At 38.5% G+C, this 15,667-nt stretch overlaps 1 protein-coding gene across 1 annotated transcript in view; it reads right to left on the reverse strand.

Moving 5' to 3' along the window:
* tdrd9 (tudor domain containing 9) overlaps nucleotides 1-15,667 on the reverse strand; it is a 96,649-nt gene that overhangs the window by 55,655 nt on the left and 25,327 nt on the right. Inside the window, exons 2-3 of the mRNA XM_062042190.1 lie at nucleotides 14,225-14,295; nucleotides 14,043-14,110 (exon numbers count right to left, since the gene is read on the reverse strand). Of these exons, the coding sequence (XP_061898174.1) occupies nucleotides 14,043-14,110; nucleotides 14,225-14,295 (139 nt within the window). The remainder of the gene's footprint in view (nucleotides 1-14,042; nucleotides 14,111-14,224; nucleotides 14,296-15,667) is intronic.

A 15,667-nucleotide genomic window follows, 5' to 3' on the forward strand; every position in this document is an offset into this window, starting at 1 on the left:
CATATAGACAAGTGCCCAATAATATATAATTATTGGAATTCCCCATTAATTCCCATTAATTTCTATGGACGGTGTCCCACTTTGAATAATCAAAAAATGGTCAATATTTCCCAACTTCTCGAGCTTAACTTCCCGTGGTAAATTTCCGGAAACTTTGCACCCCTTTGCAACCCTACGTGCTACTAAATGTTACATTGTTGTGTAATTTGCACATGATTAAATTCTAAAGTATGTGCCTCTTGCGACCTCACTGTAGGCTTTGTAAGGTCATGTTACCTCTAAACTGGAAACTTTGCACAAACAATCGCTCAAAATCCTTGACCGAAAACCACAACACCACCATCACTGTTTAGTTCTCCAAAAATATAGATTGTTAAATTTAGCTAACATTAGAAGATTAGCATCAATACGAACAGTCCATCGAATCCTAAATAACACTGCACCAGCGCCACTTAAGCACTTTGTCCAGTTTACATCTGCTGTGTCAACTAGAAACACACGAGCCTCCACCAGGGGGCAGTGTAGCGTACCCAGATGTAAAACCTCTTTTGCACAATCAGCCTTTTCATATAAAGCCATAAAGGAATGGAACGACTTCACAACAAACTTGAAAAGTCTAACAGATTACTCTTCATCCACAATTGAAGTTAAAAAGTGGCTTTGGAGCAATCAAAACTGCTCACACAGTCACTAAGGTGGGCATTATGTTTGACACATCAACTTAAAGGCCTACTGAAACCCACTACTACCGACCACGCAGTCTGATAGTTTATATATCAATGATGAAATCTTAACATTGCAACACATGCCAATACTTATAAAGTGCCATTTTAAATTTCCCGCTAAAATTCCGGTTGAAAACGTCTATGTATGATGACGTATGCGCGTGACGTCAATCGTTGAAACGGAAGTATTCAGCCCCATTGAATCCAATACAAAAAGCTCTGTTTTCATCTCAAAATTCCACAGTATTCTGGACATCTGTGTTGGTGAATCTTTTGCAATTTGTTTAATGAACAATGAAGACTGCAAAGAAGAAAGTTGTAGGTGGGATCGGTGTATTAGCGGCGGACTACAGCAACACAACCGGGAGGACTTTGAGATGGATAGCAAACGCGCTAGCCGCCGACCTCACCTTGACTTCCTCCGTCTCCGGGCCGCCGACCGCATCTATGATCGGGTGAAGTCTTTCGTCGCTCCGTCGATCGCTGGAACGCAGGTGAGCACGGGTGTTGATGAGCAGATGAGGGCTGGCTGGCGTAGGTGGATAGCTAATGTTTTTGGCATAGCTCTGTGAGGTCCCGTTGCTAAGTTAGCTTCAATGGCGTCGTTAGCAACAGCATTGTTAAGCTTCGCCAGCCTGGAAAGCATTAACCGTGTATTTACATGTCCATGGTTTAATAGTATAGTTGATTTTCTGTCTATCCTTCCAGTCAGGGGTTTAAGTCACTGTGAATGTCCATTTCGCGTTCTCGACTCTCATTTTCAAGAGGATATAGTATCCGAGGTGGTTTAAAATACAAATCCGTGATCCACAATAGAAAAAGGAGAGAGTGTGGAATCCAATGAACCCTTTTGCCTAAGTTACGGTCAGAGCGAAAAAAGATACGTCCTGCACTGCACGCTAGTCCTTCACTTTCACGTTCCTCATCCACAAATCTTTCATCCTCGCTCAAATTAATGGGGTAGTCGTCGCTTTCTCGGTCCGAATCTCTCTCGGTCCGAATCTCTCTCGCTGCATTGAAAACAATAGGAAAATGTGAGCAGCCCTTCCTCCTGTCACGTCACGCTACTTCCGGTAGGGGCAAGGCTTTTTTTTTTTATCAGAGACCAAAAGTTGCGAACTTTATCGTCGTTCTATACTAAATAATTTCAGCAAAAATACGGCAATATCGCGAAATGATCAAGTATGACACATAGAATGGATCTGCTATCCCCGTTTAAATAAAACAATTTCATTTCAGTAGGCCTTTAAAGTTAAGTTAAAGTACCAATGATTGTCACACACGCTAGGTGTGGTGAAATTTGTCCTCTGCATTTGACCCATCCCCTTGATCACCCCCTGGGAGGTGAGGGGAGCAGTGGGCAGCAGTGGGCAGCAGTGGGCAGCAGTGGGCAGCAGCGGCGCCGCGCCAGGGAATCATTTTTGGTGATTTAACTAAGGCTGAAACGACGCGTCGACATAGTCGACGTCATCGATTACGTGAATACGTCGACGCTGTTTGTGTCCGTCGACGCGTCGCATATTTACGTCACACTACAGTCATGGCGGAGCGCAAAGCAGACGATGCGAGTGGTGCGAGCGAGGGGAAAAAAGCACGCCAAAAGTCGTCAAAAGTGTGGGGGTATTTCAATCAACGGCCTAATAATGTTGTTGTATGCACGCTGTGTCGAGCGGAAATGGTCTATCATAGCAGCACAACGGCTATGAACGAACATTTGAAAAGAAAACACCCGACAGCATTCTTGCCATCACCATCAACTAGTCAATCGTCCGCATGAGTATACGTTGTCATCATTACATAAAAACATGAATGTGTCATTTGTATCTGCTAGGGGTGTAACGGTACGTGTTTTGTATTGAACCGTTTTGGTACGGGGATTTCGGTTCGGTACGGGGGTGTACCGAACGAGTTTCTAAGCTAAAGTCTTAACAAGCTGCTTTGCTCCTTCTGCCTCTGTCTCAGCACACAGCATTGTCCCACCCACACAACCATCTGATTGGTACACATAAAGCGTTAACAGCCAATCAGCAGTGCTTATTCAGAGCGCATGTAGTCAGCGCTTCAGCGTCGAGCAGATAGGTGTTTAGCAGGTAAGCATCAGGCAGCATACTCTCCCCAAATGATAATAAACACCTCCCAGTCAACTACTAGTAACATCACTATGAGCCTGTTGACCTTCTAGAAACTTAAACGGCAGCTCAGCTCGCTCGCAGTCCTGGCTTGAGGTGAAGGCTAATTACCTTTTAGTTCCAGCCACATCGACCCCTTCTGAGCGCCTATTTTCAGCTGCTGGGAATATTGTAAACAAGAAAAGAAGCAAAGCAAGTAGACATGCTAACCTTTCTTCATTACAACTGTTAGTCACTCACTGGAATGAGTAGAATTGGTTATTGTGTACTGTGTTGGACTGGATGTTTATTTTGCACATTTTAAAAGCAATACTTAATGTTTACAGTGCTCCAGAATATTTAGATTGGCACTTTTTTGTGCTGGATGTTTATCTTTATTTTTGCACATTTTAAAGCAAAATAAGCAATACTTTTACTTTTGTTGAAATGTTACAGAATATTTCGTTTTGGACTTTTTTGTATTGGATGTTAATCTTTATTTTTGCACATTTTAGAAAACAAGCAATACTTTTACTTTTGTTGAAATGTTTACACTGTTACAGAATATTTCGTTTTGCACTTTTTTGTATTGGATGTTTATCTTTATTTTTGCACATTTTAAAGCAAAACAAGCAATACTTTTACTTTTGAAATGTTTGTACTATTGCAGAATATTAAGATTTGCACTGGATGTTTACTTTTATATGTGCACATTAAAAAGCAAATAAGCTACTTTTAATTTTGTTAAATGTTAAAAGTTTTAAATGTTTACATTGTTACAGAATATTTTGTCATGTAGTTGTCAATGTTGACTGAATGGCCATACTTTTTTTTTTGTAAATAAAAGCCATGCCTTTTGAAAAAACTGGCCTACATTTATTTTTTCATCTTCATTTTAAATAAAAAAATAATCGTTAAAAGGAAAAATAATCTATAGATGAATCGGGGGGGAAATAATCTATAGATTAATCGAAAAAAATAATCTATGGATTAATCGATAGAAAAATAATCGTTAGCTGCAGCCTTAGATTTAACCCCCAATTCCAACCCTTGATGCTGAGTGCCAAGCAGGGAAGAATGCTGGTATGAGCATTTAAACATAACCCGTTAACTGCTGCCAATCAAATGGTGAATAAGATACTCTTTAGGGTTCATATGTTTGTAAATCTGACTGTGATGAAGTCAGTGCCTCACCAGCCATGGACGTCACCGCACGTCTCTTGCCTTTGGTAAGCGCCGGAGTGAGGAGGTTTTAAAATAATTAGCGCATGCTTACATTTACCGCATGCCTTTGGTAAGCGCCGGAGTGAGAAGAGGTTTTAAATTAATTACCGCCCCGGCGCAAATTCAAGGAAATACGGTATTGGCAAATAAAGTTACACTTCAATATTTAACATTTACGCAGAGGTATAGTTATACATTACTTAACTTTCAATCAAGTTTGGACCTTCTTAAACAAAAGTGCAAAGTAACAATATAAACATTACAGTTTAAACAGATGTATTAACAGGTCATGTGCAAAACAAAATTAAGTTTGGCTGATTCCGAGTGAGGAACACCGACATGACAGCAGTTTTTTTTAAACAATAGTTTTATAACAGTATTAAATGGCAGCATGTCTTTGACGATTTATTTAACCACATTTTCTTTTGTTTACACTGACCTGGCTTGTCCACCAAACGCAGAGTGAGTGCAAAGTGATTGCGGACTGTCGAGTTGTTGTGTTTCAAGTGGGCGTGCAGGTTTGTTGTCATCGCACACATTCGGCAAACTGGTTTCACAGTGTTTATAGGCTCATCTTGTTCCAAATGTTTAAACTGAACTATTCCCACATTGGTGTGGTGGCATTTGGTTTTGTGATCATTTTGACCGTGTTAGCTGCTACATGCTAACAAGTTGCACTGTGTGATGCCACCGGGCCAGCATCGCTGCACAAAGAGTCAAAGACACTTAATGAGGATAAGATAATTCAGCCCCTTATTTTCCATTCAACTATGGTACAAACGCGTGTAGCCGCTAAAAGCCACAAAATTAATGTTAGTTTTTAATATTAATGTTTACGTACGGTGTGGTGATGGAGTTTTGTGCTAATGGCGTGGACAGGCTCGCTCTTCACGAGGCTGTTCTCACTGGCGTGGTTGTGTAAATAGTTGACTAGATATGAAGCGGAGCCTGCTTTTTAAATATTGTATACGATCACCCTCATTTAATCGTGGCAGCCAAAGTAGTAATTGTGATTAAAATATGAATAATTATGTAGCCCTGCTAAGCAGCATGAAACAAACACATCCTTAAAAGGTGCACAGTGACTTACTGTTCAAAGTAAAGCAAAGTGAGCTTCAAAATAAAAGCATTTTAAGCTTTCTTGTCAATGTAGTAAAGACATATCAAAATTACCACTGCATCTCTGTTGGATAAGAATATAAAATATAGAACAAACTAATCAAAATAAAAGTATGCACAAATGGAGGAAAAATGTCAACAAACTTCCGCATGTTAAACAATTTAATTGTCGTCCATTCTCTTTAGCTCTCAGGCCAGTGTCACAAGTAAATGTGCAACCAATGGCTATTTTGGTTTCAATTATGTGTACAACCACTTGTGTTGATATGAGTCAGCCAGTCTGAGGGCCATCAATTTAAAGATGTTCAACTGTACTAATAAGAATACATAAATTTCTCAAAATCTAACCTCTTGACTTTAATACCCTGTCGAAAATAAGATACTTTTCCATGTGTAACACTTAAGTGATGAGATGTTAAGATAAGTGATGCTCCGATCAGAGTTTTATGCTGCTGATTCCAATTATGCATGAGTGAGATCGGCCAACAACAATACCAATCACATGTATTAACTGTACATTTTTCAATTTACATATGTTGAGTGCTATTGACTGATAACATAATATTTTAAATACCGTATTTTCCGCACTATAAGGCGCACTTAAAAACCTAAAATTTTGGCAAAAGCTGACAGTGCGCCTTATAATCCGGTGCACCTTATATATGGACCAATATTGAGCCTCAAACAGGTAAAAGTTTCAATCAATCAATCAATCGCAACTACGGTAAGCAGCCGCCTACTTCATTTTCCCCCATAGAAGAAGAAGCGTGCTGGGATATATGACTGCGTGAGGCGTGCCGTTTCATTTCCATTTGTTTGTTTATGGAAAGACCCCAAAATGGCTCCTATTAAGAGACACGCTTACGACGCAGAGTTTAAACTTAAGACCATCAGTCACACAGTAGAACACAGGAATAGAGCAGCAGCGACACTGACTCGATTAATGACGACTTCGACGAGACGGGCATGTTGGATGCCGTATTCGCCCAACTGTTTAATTCGGACACTGAAGAAGAAGAATTAGAGGGATTCGTGGATGAGGAATATCTTCATAAAGTGAGCTTTACACGTTTATTTTGTGTGTTGTGTGACATTAACGTTTGAGCAATGTTCAGTTATTGATATATTGTTTTTGCTCTGCACTATTTCGAGTGCTACTATATTGTGATTGCACTAACGTTTCATTTACCGTAACAGTATCACTGTTTATGTGTTTATTGAATCAGGGAAAAGTTCCCCTCCACTATGTGATATAAATGTTGCACTACATGTTATACCTTGCTGTTGTTAAAAGATAAACAAAACACCACGTCACTGACTTTACCTCGGGGAAAATAATAAAACAGCCGTTTATTAATTTTGGGAGCGAACAGAGTTGTCAACGCTGGTTTATAAATCTATTAATAAAGTTTGACTGACCTATCTGACTGTTTTGTTGACATTCCCTTTAGTGCAGCTCCATCTAATGGATGCATAACGTAACCCCAGCCTCTACTGTAGCGTCTATTCTATGCGCCTTATAATGTGGTGCGCCTTATAATGCTGTGCGCCTTATATATGAACAAAGTTTTAAAATATGCCATTCATTGAAGGTGCGCCTTATAATCCGGTGCGCCTTATAGTGCGGAAAATACGGTAGTTGTGCATTATTACATCCAATTGTTTGAGCAAAACAGTCAATAATACACAGTTAAATGCAAAATCTACTGTCTACTACTAATTTTAATCCTTTGAATTTTGCCTTCAAAGTCCTCCTGTGTCAAATAAATGATACCAATAATTTGTAAACATTAAACGACTGACTCATAGGCCACACTGGTGTGTAAAAATGTGTATGGGTGTGTGTGTGTGTATATATATATATATATATGCACACCGTATTTTTCGGATTATAAATCGCAGTTTTTTTCATAGTTTGGCCTTTGGTGCGACATGTACTCCGGAGCGATTTATGTGTGAAATTATTAACACATTACCGTAAAATATCAAATAATATTATTTATCTAATTCACGGAAGAGACGAAGCAAATGTCAGCAATCGTCACACACACGTCAACCAATAATAATTCGGCGGAGGAGGGTCATGGCAGAAGTGCATTGTGGGTCATGGGATGCTAACTGCTATATGCTACTGCCGTAGCTATTACAATGGATCACTTAAAAAAAAAAAAACTGAAAAGGGCTGAACAAAAATGGCACTAAAAAGGAAATCATATACAGCAAATTACAAGCTGGACGTAGTGAAATATGCAGTAGAAAACGGCGATCGAGCAGCAGAAAGAAAGGACGCTAGCGGCGCATACCAGGAGCGACAACGAGGAAGAAGATTTCATCGGATTTAGCGATCAGGAGTGACAGATTGTTTGGGAAACGTATAGCATGTTCTACATGTTATAGTTATTTGAATGACTCTTACCATAATATGTTACGTTAACATACCAGGCACATTCTCAGTTGGTTATGCGTCATATAACGTACACTTATTCAGCCTGTTAACTATTCTTTATTTATTTTAAATTGCCTTTCAAATGTCTATTCTTGGTGTTGGATTTGATCAAATAAATTTCCCCCAAAAATGCGACGTATATGTTTTTTTCCTTCTTTATTATACATTTTCGGCCGGTGCGACGTATACTCCGGAGCGACTTACAATCCGAAAAATACGGTATATATATATATATATATATATATATATACACACACACACACTACCGTTCAAAAGTTTGGGGTCACCCAAACAATTTTGTGGAATAAACTTCATTTCTAAGAACAACAATAGACTGTCGAGTTTCAGATGAAAGTTCTCTTTTTCTGGCCATTTTGAGCGTTTAATTGACCCCACAAATGTGATGCTCCAGAAACTCAATCTGCTCAAAGGATGGTCAGTTTTGTAGCTTCTGTAACGAGCTAAACGGTTTTCAGATGTGTGAACATGATTGCACAAGGGTTTTCTAATCAATTACCCTTCTGAGCCAATGAGCAAACACATTGTACCATTAGAACACTGGAGTGATGGTTGCTGGAAATGGGCCTCTATACACCTATGTAGATATTGCACCAAAAACCAGACATTTGCAGCTAGAATAGTCATTTACCACATTAGCAATGTATAGAGTGTATTTCTTTAAAGTTAAGACTAGTTTAAAGTTATCTTCATTGAAAAGTACAGTGCTTTTCCTTAAAAAAAAAGGACATTTCAATGTGACCCCAAACTTTTGAACGGTAGTATATATATATATATATATATATATATATATATATATATATATATATATATATATATATATATATATATATATATATATATATATATATATATATATATATATATATATATATATATATATATTAGGGCTGGGCAAGTTACGAGAGTTAACCCATCAATCTAATAACGCCGGCAATTATTTTATCGCGCATTTGCGTATGTTGTTTACATGCTTTTATTTTGTTAACGCCTATTGCTGCGGAAAAGGAAGGAGAACGCGGAAGAAAACAAAACAAGCATGGAGAAGAAGGGTAACTCAACAGAACTTTTATAGGCTCATTTTCATTATAAAGTACTTCCAGGCGGCGGATTTGACAGAAGCAAAGTCTTTTGTAGCCACTGCCAAGCTGAATTTTCTTATCACAGGAGTATTTCCAGTCTAAAATATCACCTTAACGCGAAGCACACTGTTGATGCGAGCAAACCATTAGACAAAGCAGAAAGTGGAGCCAGGCTTCGACAGACTACGTTAAATGCAGCGTGCGGGAGAAGTATAGATAAACGAGAGCAAGAGAAGCTAACAAATGCCACAGCGAAGTGGATAGTTACAGACTGTAGGCCCATTAGTGTTGTGGAAGACGCCGGCCTGAGAAACATTGTGCGAATCGCAACAAGTGACAGCACGTATGAGCCGCCATCAAGACGCACCATCGCCCAAAGAATACAAGAGTTGTATGAAAAGGAGAGGACTGTAAAAGTGACAACTTTACAACGTGCAGCTGTAGTTGCTCTCAGTGGGGAATACTGGACATCAATCGGTAACCAATGCTATATTTATTGTAACTGTTGTTACCTCAGAAATTGCCTGAAGAATTGTTGTGATTGTGGCTCAGGACTTTGTTTTATTTTTCATAAGGAACAGTATAACATTAATGCCCAGGTAGTGGCAATAAGCTTAAATGTTGTATTTGCTTTGATAACATTGTTGAAGCTGAGGCTGAAGATTTACAAATATTTAGTTTAACTGCTAGCTTTTTAAAAATGCTGTTAAAAGTGTGTTTGCACAGTAAATGTTATGGCACTTTAATTCATAGGGCAGTACATTTAAAATTAATGGCCGTCAAGTTCTAAGAATGAACAAACTGCACCGAGTTGAGTGAGATTCTCTGAAGGAACTCCATTATTAACATGGACTTTACATTCTAGTCCCCTGTAAAGGAAATCCCAGCAGTGAAGTGTTTTGTGCTTCACCCTCTCTTTTCTTTCTCCCTGATTAAATTTTTCTGCTGTTACCTCAGAAATTGCCTGTTCGGATGTTATGATTGTGGCTCAGGGATTTGTATGTAGATTATATTTGTTTTCCATAACAAACAGGATAACTTAAATACCCTGGCAGTGGCATTAAGCTTGAATGTTTGTATTTACATTTTTTGAGTTGATTTTCATTAAATATGCTATTTAACTGCTACTGTTTAACAAGTACTGATTTAAATTGTGTTTGCACAATAAATGTTTTGGCGCATTTGTTCATATGGGAGAATATTCCAATAAAGGTGCACTACACACTACTTTTGAATTCATTATTGGGTTTTGCGTATACAATGCAGTTAATGGTGATTAATCGGAGAAATAGTGCGATTAATTCTGATTAAAATTTGTAATCGTTGCCCAGCATTAAGGCTGCAGCTAACGATTATTTTTCTATCGATTAATCTATAGATTATTTTTTCGATTAATTGGTTAATCTATAGATTATTTTTTCGATTAATCTATAGATTATTTTTCCTTTTACCGATTATTTTTTATTTTATTTTATTTAAAATTAAGATGAAAAAATAAAAGTAGGCCAGTTTTTTCAAAAGGTATGGCTTTTATTTACAAAAAAAAAAAAGTATGGCCACTCAGTCAACATTGACAACAACATGACAAAATATTCTGTAACAATGTAAACATTTAAAACTTAACATTTAACAAAATTAAAAGTAGCTTATTTGCTTTTTAATGTGCAAATATAAAAGTAAACATCCAGTGCAAATCTTAATATTCTGCAATAGTATAAGCATTTAAAAAGTAAAAGTATTGCTTATTTTGCTTTAAAATGTGCAAAAATAAAGATAAACATCCAATACAAAAAAGTGCAAAACGAAATATTCTGTAACAACAGTGTAAACATTTCAACAAAAGTGAAAGTATTGCTTATTTGCTAAAATATGCAAAAATAAAGATAAACATCCAATACAAAAAAGTGCCAATCTAAATATTCTGGAGCACTGTAAACATTAAGTATTGCTTTTAAAATGTGCAAAATAAACATCCAGTCCAACACAGTACACAATAACCAATTCTACTCATTCCAGTGAGTGACTAACAGTTGTAATGAAGAAAGGTTAGCATGTCTACTTGCTTTGCTTCTTTTCTTGTTTACAATATTCCCAGCAGCTGAAAATAGGCGCTCAGAAGGGGTCGATGTGGCTGGAACTGAGAGGTAATTAGCCTTCACCTCAAACCAGGACTGCGAGCGAGCTGAGCTGCAGTTTAAGTTTCTAGTAGGTCAACGGGCTCATAGTGATGTTACTAGTAGTTGACTGGGAGGTGTTTATTATCATTTGGGGAGAGTCCGCTGCCTGATGCTCACCTGCTAAACACCTATCTGCTCGACGCTGAAGCGCTGACTACATGCGCTATGAATACGCACTGCTCATTGGCTGATAATGCTTCGTGTGTACCAATCAGATGGTTGTGTGGGTGGGACAATGCTGCGTGTGTACCAATCAGATGGTTGTATGGGTGGGACAATGCTGCGTGCTGAGACAGAGGCAGAGAAGCAAAGCAACTTGTTAAGACTTTAGCAGCTAAAGTTAGCTTTAGCTTAGAAACTCGTTCGGTACACCCCCCTACCGAACCGAAATCCCCGTACCGAAACGGTTCAATACAAAACACATACCGTTACACCCCTAGCAGATACAAATGACACATTCATGTTTTTGTGTAATGATGACAACGTATGCTAACGCGGACGATTGACTAGTTGATGGTTTTCTTTTCAAATGTTCGTTCATAGCCGTTGTGCTGCTATGATAGGCCATTTCCGCTCGACACAGTGTGCATACAACAACATTATTAGGCTGTGTATTGAAATACTCCCACACTTTTGACGACTTTTGGCGTGCGTTTTTCCCCTCGCTCGCACAGTCTGCTTTGCGCTGCGCCATGACAGTAGTGTGACGTAATTATGCGACGCGTTGACGCACAAAAACGGCGTCGACGTATTTACATAACCGATGACGTCGACGCGTCGTTTCAGCCTTATCCAGCATATATATATATATATATATATATATATATATATATATATATATATATATATATATATATATATATATATATATATATATATATATACATACATACATATAAAAATTACATATACATATTATTATAACATATATAATATTAAAAAATACACACAAAAAATACGGTGTCAGCAAAAGGGGATCGGCGTTTGTGAACGGTATTGAAAGGCATTAACGGCAATAGTGATCACGTAGACAGAAAATCGGCCGATACTGATCGGTGGCCGATCAATCAGTGCATCCCTAGTCAGCCATGTGAGCAGACTGAGGAAAAAAAAGGAAAAAAAAAGAAAAACTGGGGTCAAGCTAGCTCTGTTCTCAATGGGTACTAGGCGCCATTAAGCCTTTCTTGAAGAAAAAAATGCCCTATGTTTGTGTTGTTTTTGACTGTACAAATCGTTCAAACCTTGAAAAGGATAAACGTTTCTTCAGAGTTTTTGGAGAGGTAATCAAAAAGGACGTAACAGTGCAAATTTTTTAAGAAATGACGACAAGAAAAGCATGCAGCTCACACTCCAGTCCACTCCAGATTTGTTATTGATTTTAATGTTTATTATTACCCATTTAAGTATTAGCTTGATATTATTTGTATTTCTTAAACACATTTGCTACGAGTGTTTCGAAAGGCATCAACTCAGCGAGTCTAAATAAAATAAATAAAATGTGAGCAAAAACGAAGAGTTAAGCTTTTACTAAAGGCAACAATCCTAAATGAAGCTTTCAGCACATACACAAGTTGACATCTATAGTTATATTTTGATATAGGTGGGGAAAAACACGCTACTTGTAAACGGCGCGTGCAACAGCAACAAACATGGCAGTAGATGCTAAGTTAAATAATGAAATGTAACTTTACCCGAGCAAAAACGATGCATATTTATCCGGTAGAGTCATGGTACCAATTTCCTTGACCCAGCCACACACAAATAAGTTGTAGACCTACATACTTATATGTTTTGTCATGTTGAATAGCATCTACTGATCAAGGGTGATGGGTCAAATGCAGAGAATAATTTTACCACACCTAGTGTGTGTGACAATCATTGGTACTTAAAATAGTTTGATATGTCTGGGAACGCGGCCGACGTACAATCCTTGACATCACTAGACAAATCTTTTTTGATAAAATGAGTAAAAAATTGTTGCTCAAATCTGCTTTTTGCAGGAAGATGTAAGCCTCTTTTCTACTCAGATAGTTTGCGCGCTGCTTGCTGTACAACAGCCATAAATTTAATGTACCAAAGACATTTTTGTTTTTTATAGTAATTTACTAACATTATTATCATTAAAAATGTAATGTAAAATTCTATAAAAATGCATGCTAAGAACTCACAAAACCTTGCTTGGCAACTCTATCCTACAGCCACGCCCCCTCGGGTAATATACTTTCGGTGTTGTGACCTCTGTTTACATTAGTCCTTTCAAAAATATATTTCTCCCTGGCTACTAATAAATGCTTTAGAACTACAACTGGTTCGAAACTAACAGTGTTGGGATTGTAATCATTCAAATAAGATTAGCAGCAATGCAGAAAGTTGTCAAAGTTGTAGCTCAGAGAGAGAACGTAGGCGACAAGTAAGCTAGTTCTCTCTCAGTCGTCCTCATACGAGCTTCCATCGGAATCTCCAATCATTTCGGTTCTCCATACACCCGGCCAGCTCCGTAGAGCTTTCAGCTCCCGCATCTTTCTTCAGGATGTCCATGTACGTTAGCGCGGGACGTCCTCGCGATCGATGCCCGTGCGTCGGTTCCCATAGGACCAGCCTGCAAACTGGCGAATTTGTTTTGGCACTCGTGATGGTCTCCCTGTCCTGCTATTCGGTGCAACGTTGAGTACCTGCGGCTGAGGCGAGCGTTCAACAAATTTTGTTTGGATCTTATTTTTTGATATTGTTGTGGGTGTACAATATTCAGCCACGGAACGTTTGTTATTGTTAGAGTTCCGATTGGATGCATTTCAAGGGACACATTTCCTGTGTTGTGGAGAAGCCACGGATGCATAGATACTGCTCGATTGCTGATAACACAATGTTAGCTCCATCTTTTGACACTCCTCCTTTGACTCCCATCATTACACACAGCAATATTTCATTAAAAAAACATGGAATTTATTTTTTCTCCTGGATTTCACTCACGAGTTCACATAGGGTAGATCATTTGCTACCCTGTTTTTTACAACATTGCAATGCAGCCATCCGAATCAGCTGGACAGAATGGCCCTTGTATAGAAAGTAAAAAAGTCTGAAAAACAGCAAAACCTGGGAAGACACTCACGCTCTGTAAACAGTAAATGGACTCTATAGCTCACCTCCTGTCTGTTTTTGGTTATGGGCAAGCTTGGGTACTCGTAGCTTTGAAGGGGAGGATGGCTGCTACCTAAGGATTCAGAAATAAAACCACAACAAACATTGTTTATTGGCTCTGATAAAATACTGTCACATAACAAGCAACAAGAGAGAAATTCATAGAAGTCTTTACTTGGCAGCTGACCTTTTTCCTTGAATTGTCCTCCCACTGATTTCCCACTTTTAATGGAGTGTTCATCAGAAACCTTTCCTGGGCTGGTAGGCAAACAGTTGAGACAAATTCAAGTTAATCTTCATGAAAAGACACTTCATATTTTAAGCAAACTGCACTTGACTCACGCATGCTAGACACCTGAAAGGCTGGATTGTGGACCTGCTCAAGCACGGTCCACTTCCAGCACAGTTGGAGGATATGTACCGGTACTTGGGCAAGGTGCAATTGCTTATTTATGCCTACTGAAAACTATTAAATGTATGCATGATTGTAAAAAGCAGGAAGACCTCCTATTAAGGAAAATAAAGTTTATTGATCTATATATAGAAAGTTTATCACAAGAATGCAACTGTCAGCAAGTGTCAGACTGTTACCTTTGAAAGTCGTATTTGGTTTAAAAATAAAATGCACTCCTAACACTACACTTGTATGTTGATCAATGTAAGTGTAGCTTGATAGGACACAAGGAAGAAGGTAACATTATTCAGCATCGTATCAAGCAACTGACCCAACATGAGTGTGCTATTTGATTTAAAATCAATTGGAGGGAACCTGCGGTATTAACAGTGTTTTGAAAAGCGATAACAAAACATAATGAACCTTAAGGGGATACACAAGTCATAAAACTTGAAGGCAGATTTGACCAGAAAGTCAATTGTGGAATGCATTTGCATACCACTTGCACCGCTACGGTCTACATTATTAATCATCTACATTTCAGAATCAGAATCGGCTTTATTGGCCAAGTATGTTAAACACACAATAAATTTGACTTTGTAAACTGTGCTCTCTTTGTTCAATGTAAGAAATAAAGAAAAACGCAACAACTCCAAGAGAGCAAAGTATTGTGGCGGCCATCCGCGACGCCATCTTAGTATGAAAACGAGGGAAACAAAGATATCAAGGATATAAAATACAAGAACACAGAGCTGAAGCAAACAGAAGCCATTTATACATACAGCCACAAAAGTAAAACTGAAGAAAAAAACAGAGAAAACCAAAAAATTAGCAAAACAATAATAAATTATACATAAAGCACACATACGTTTGCACTGTGCATAGACAAATGACAAAAAAACCCACTAACTTAACACCCACAAACACTGCGGTAGGCTTCGCACCATCGTCCACTGAGTGGCCAAAGACAGGAATAGACCCAACAAGGCGACCAAGAGAGCCGACTGCGTCTCGGCTGACCACCGGCGCCCGGCCAACATCCTTTCGACGCAGATGAGAAAGAACCCGTCCAGGGAGACCAAAGTTTCTGACACATTCTCATCCAGCTTGACCACGTCCAGCTATAAAACAGCGAGTGGCATTGATGGAGTCTGTATCAAGGGATGATGCCACTTCAATGTGAACTGCTCTGACAGCCAAACGTAAAAATAACACCTTAGCACTTCACAACACTTA

Source organism: Entelurus aequoreus, linkage group LG03, assembly GCF_033978785.1.
Source record: "Entelurus aequoreus isolate RoL-2023_Sb linkage group LG03, RoL_Eaeq_v1.1, whole genome shotgun sequence".
In the NCBI taxonomy this organism is placed as follows: Eukaryota; Metazoa; Chordata; class Actinopteri; order Syngnathiformes; family Syngnathidae; genus Entelurus; species Entelurus aequoreus.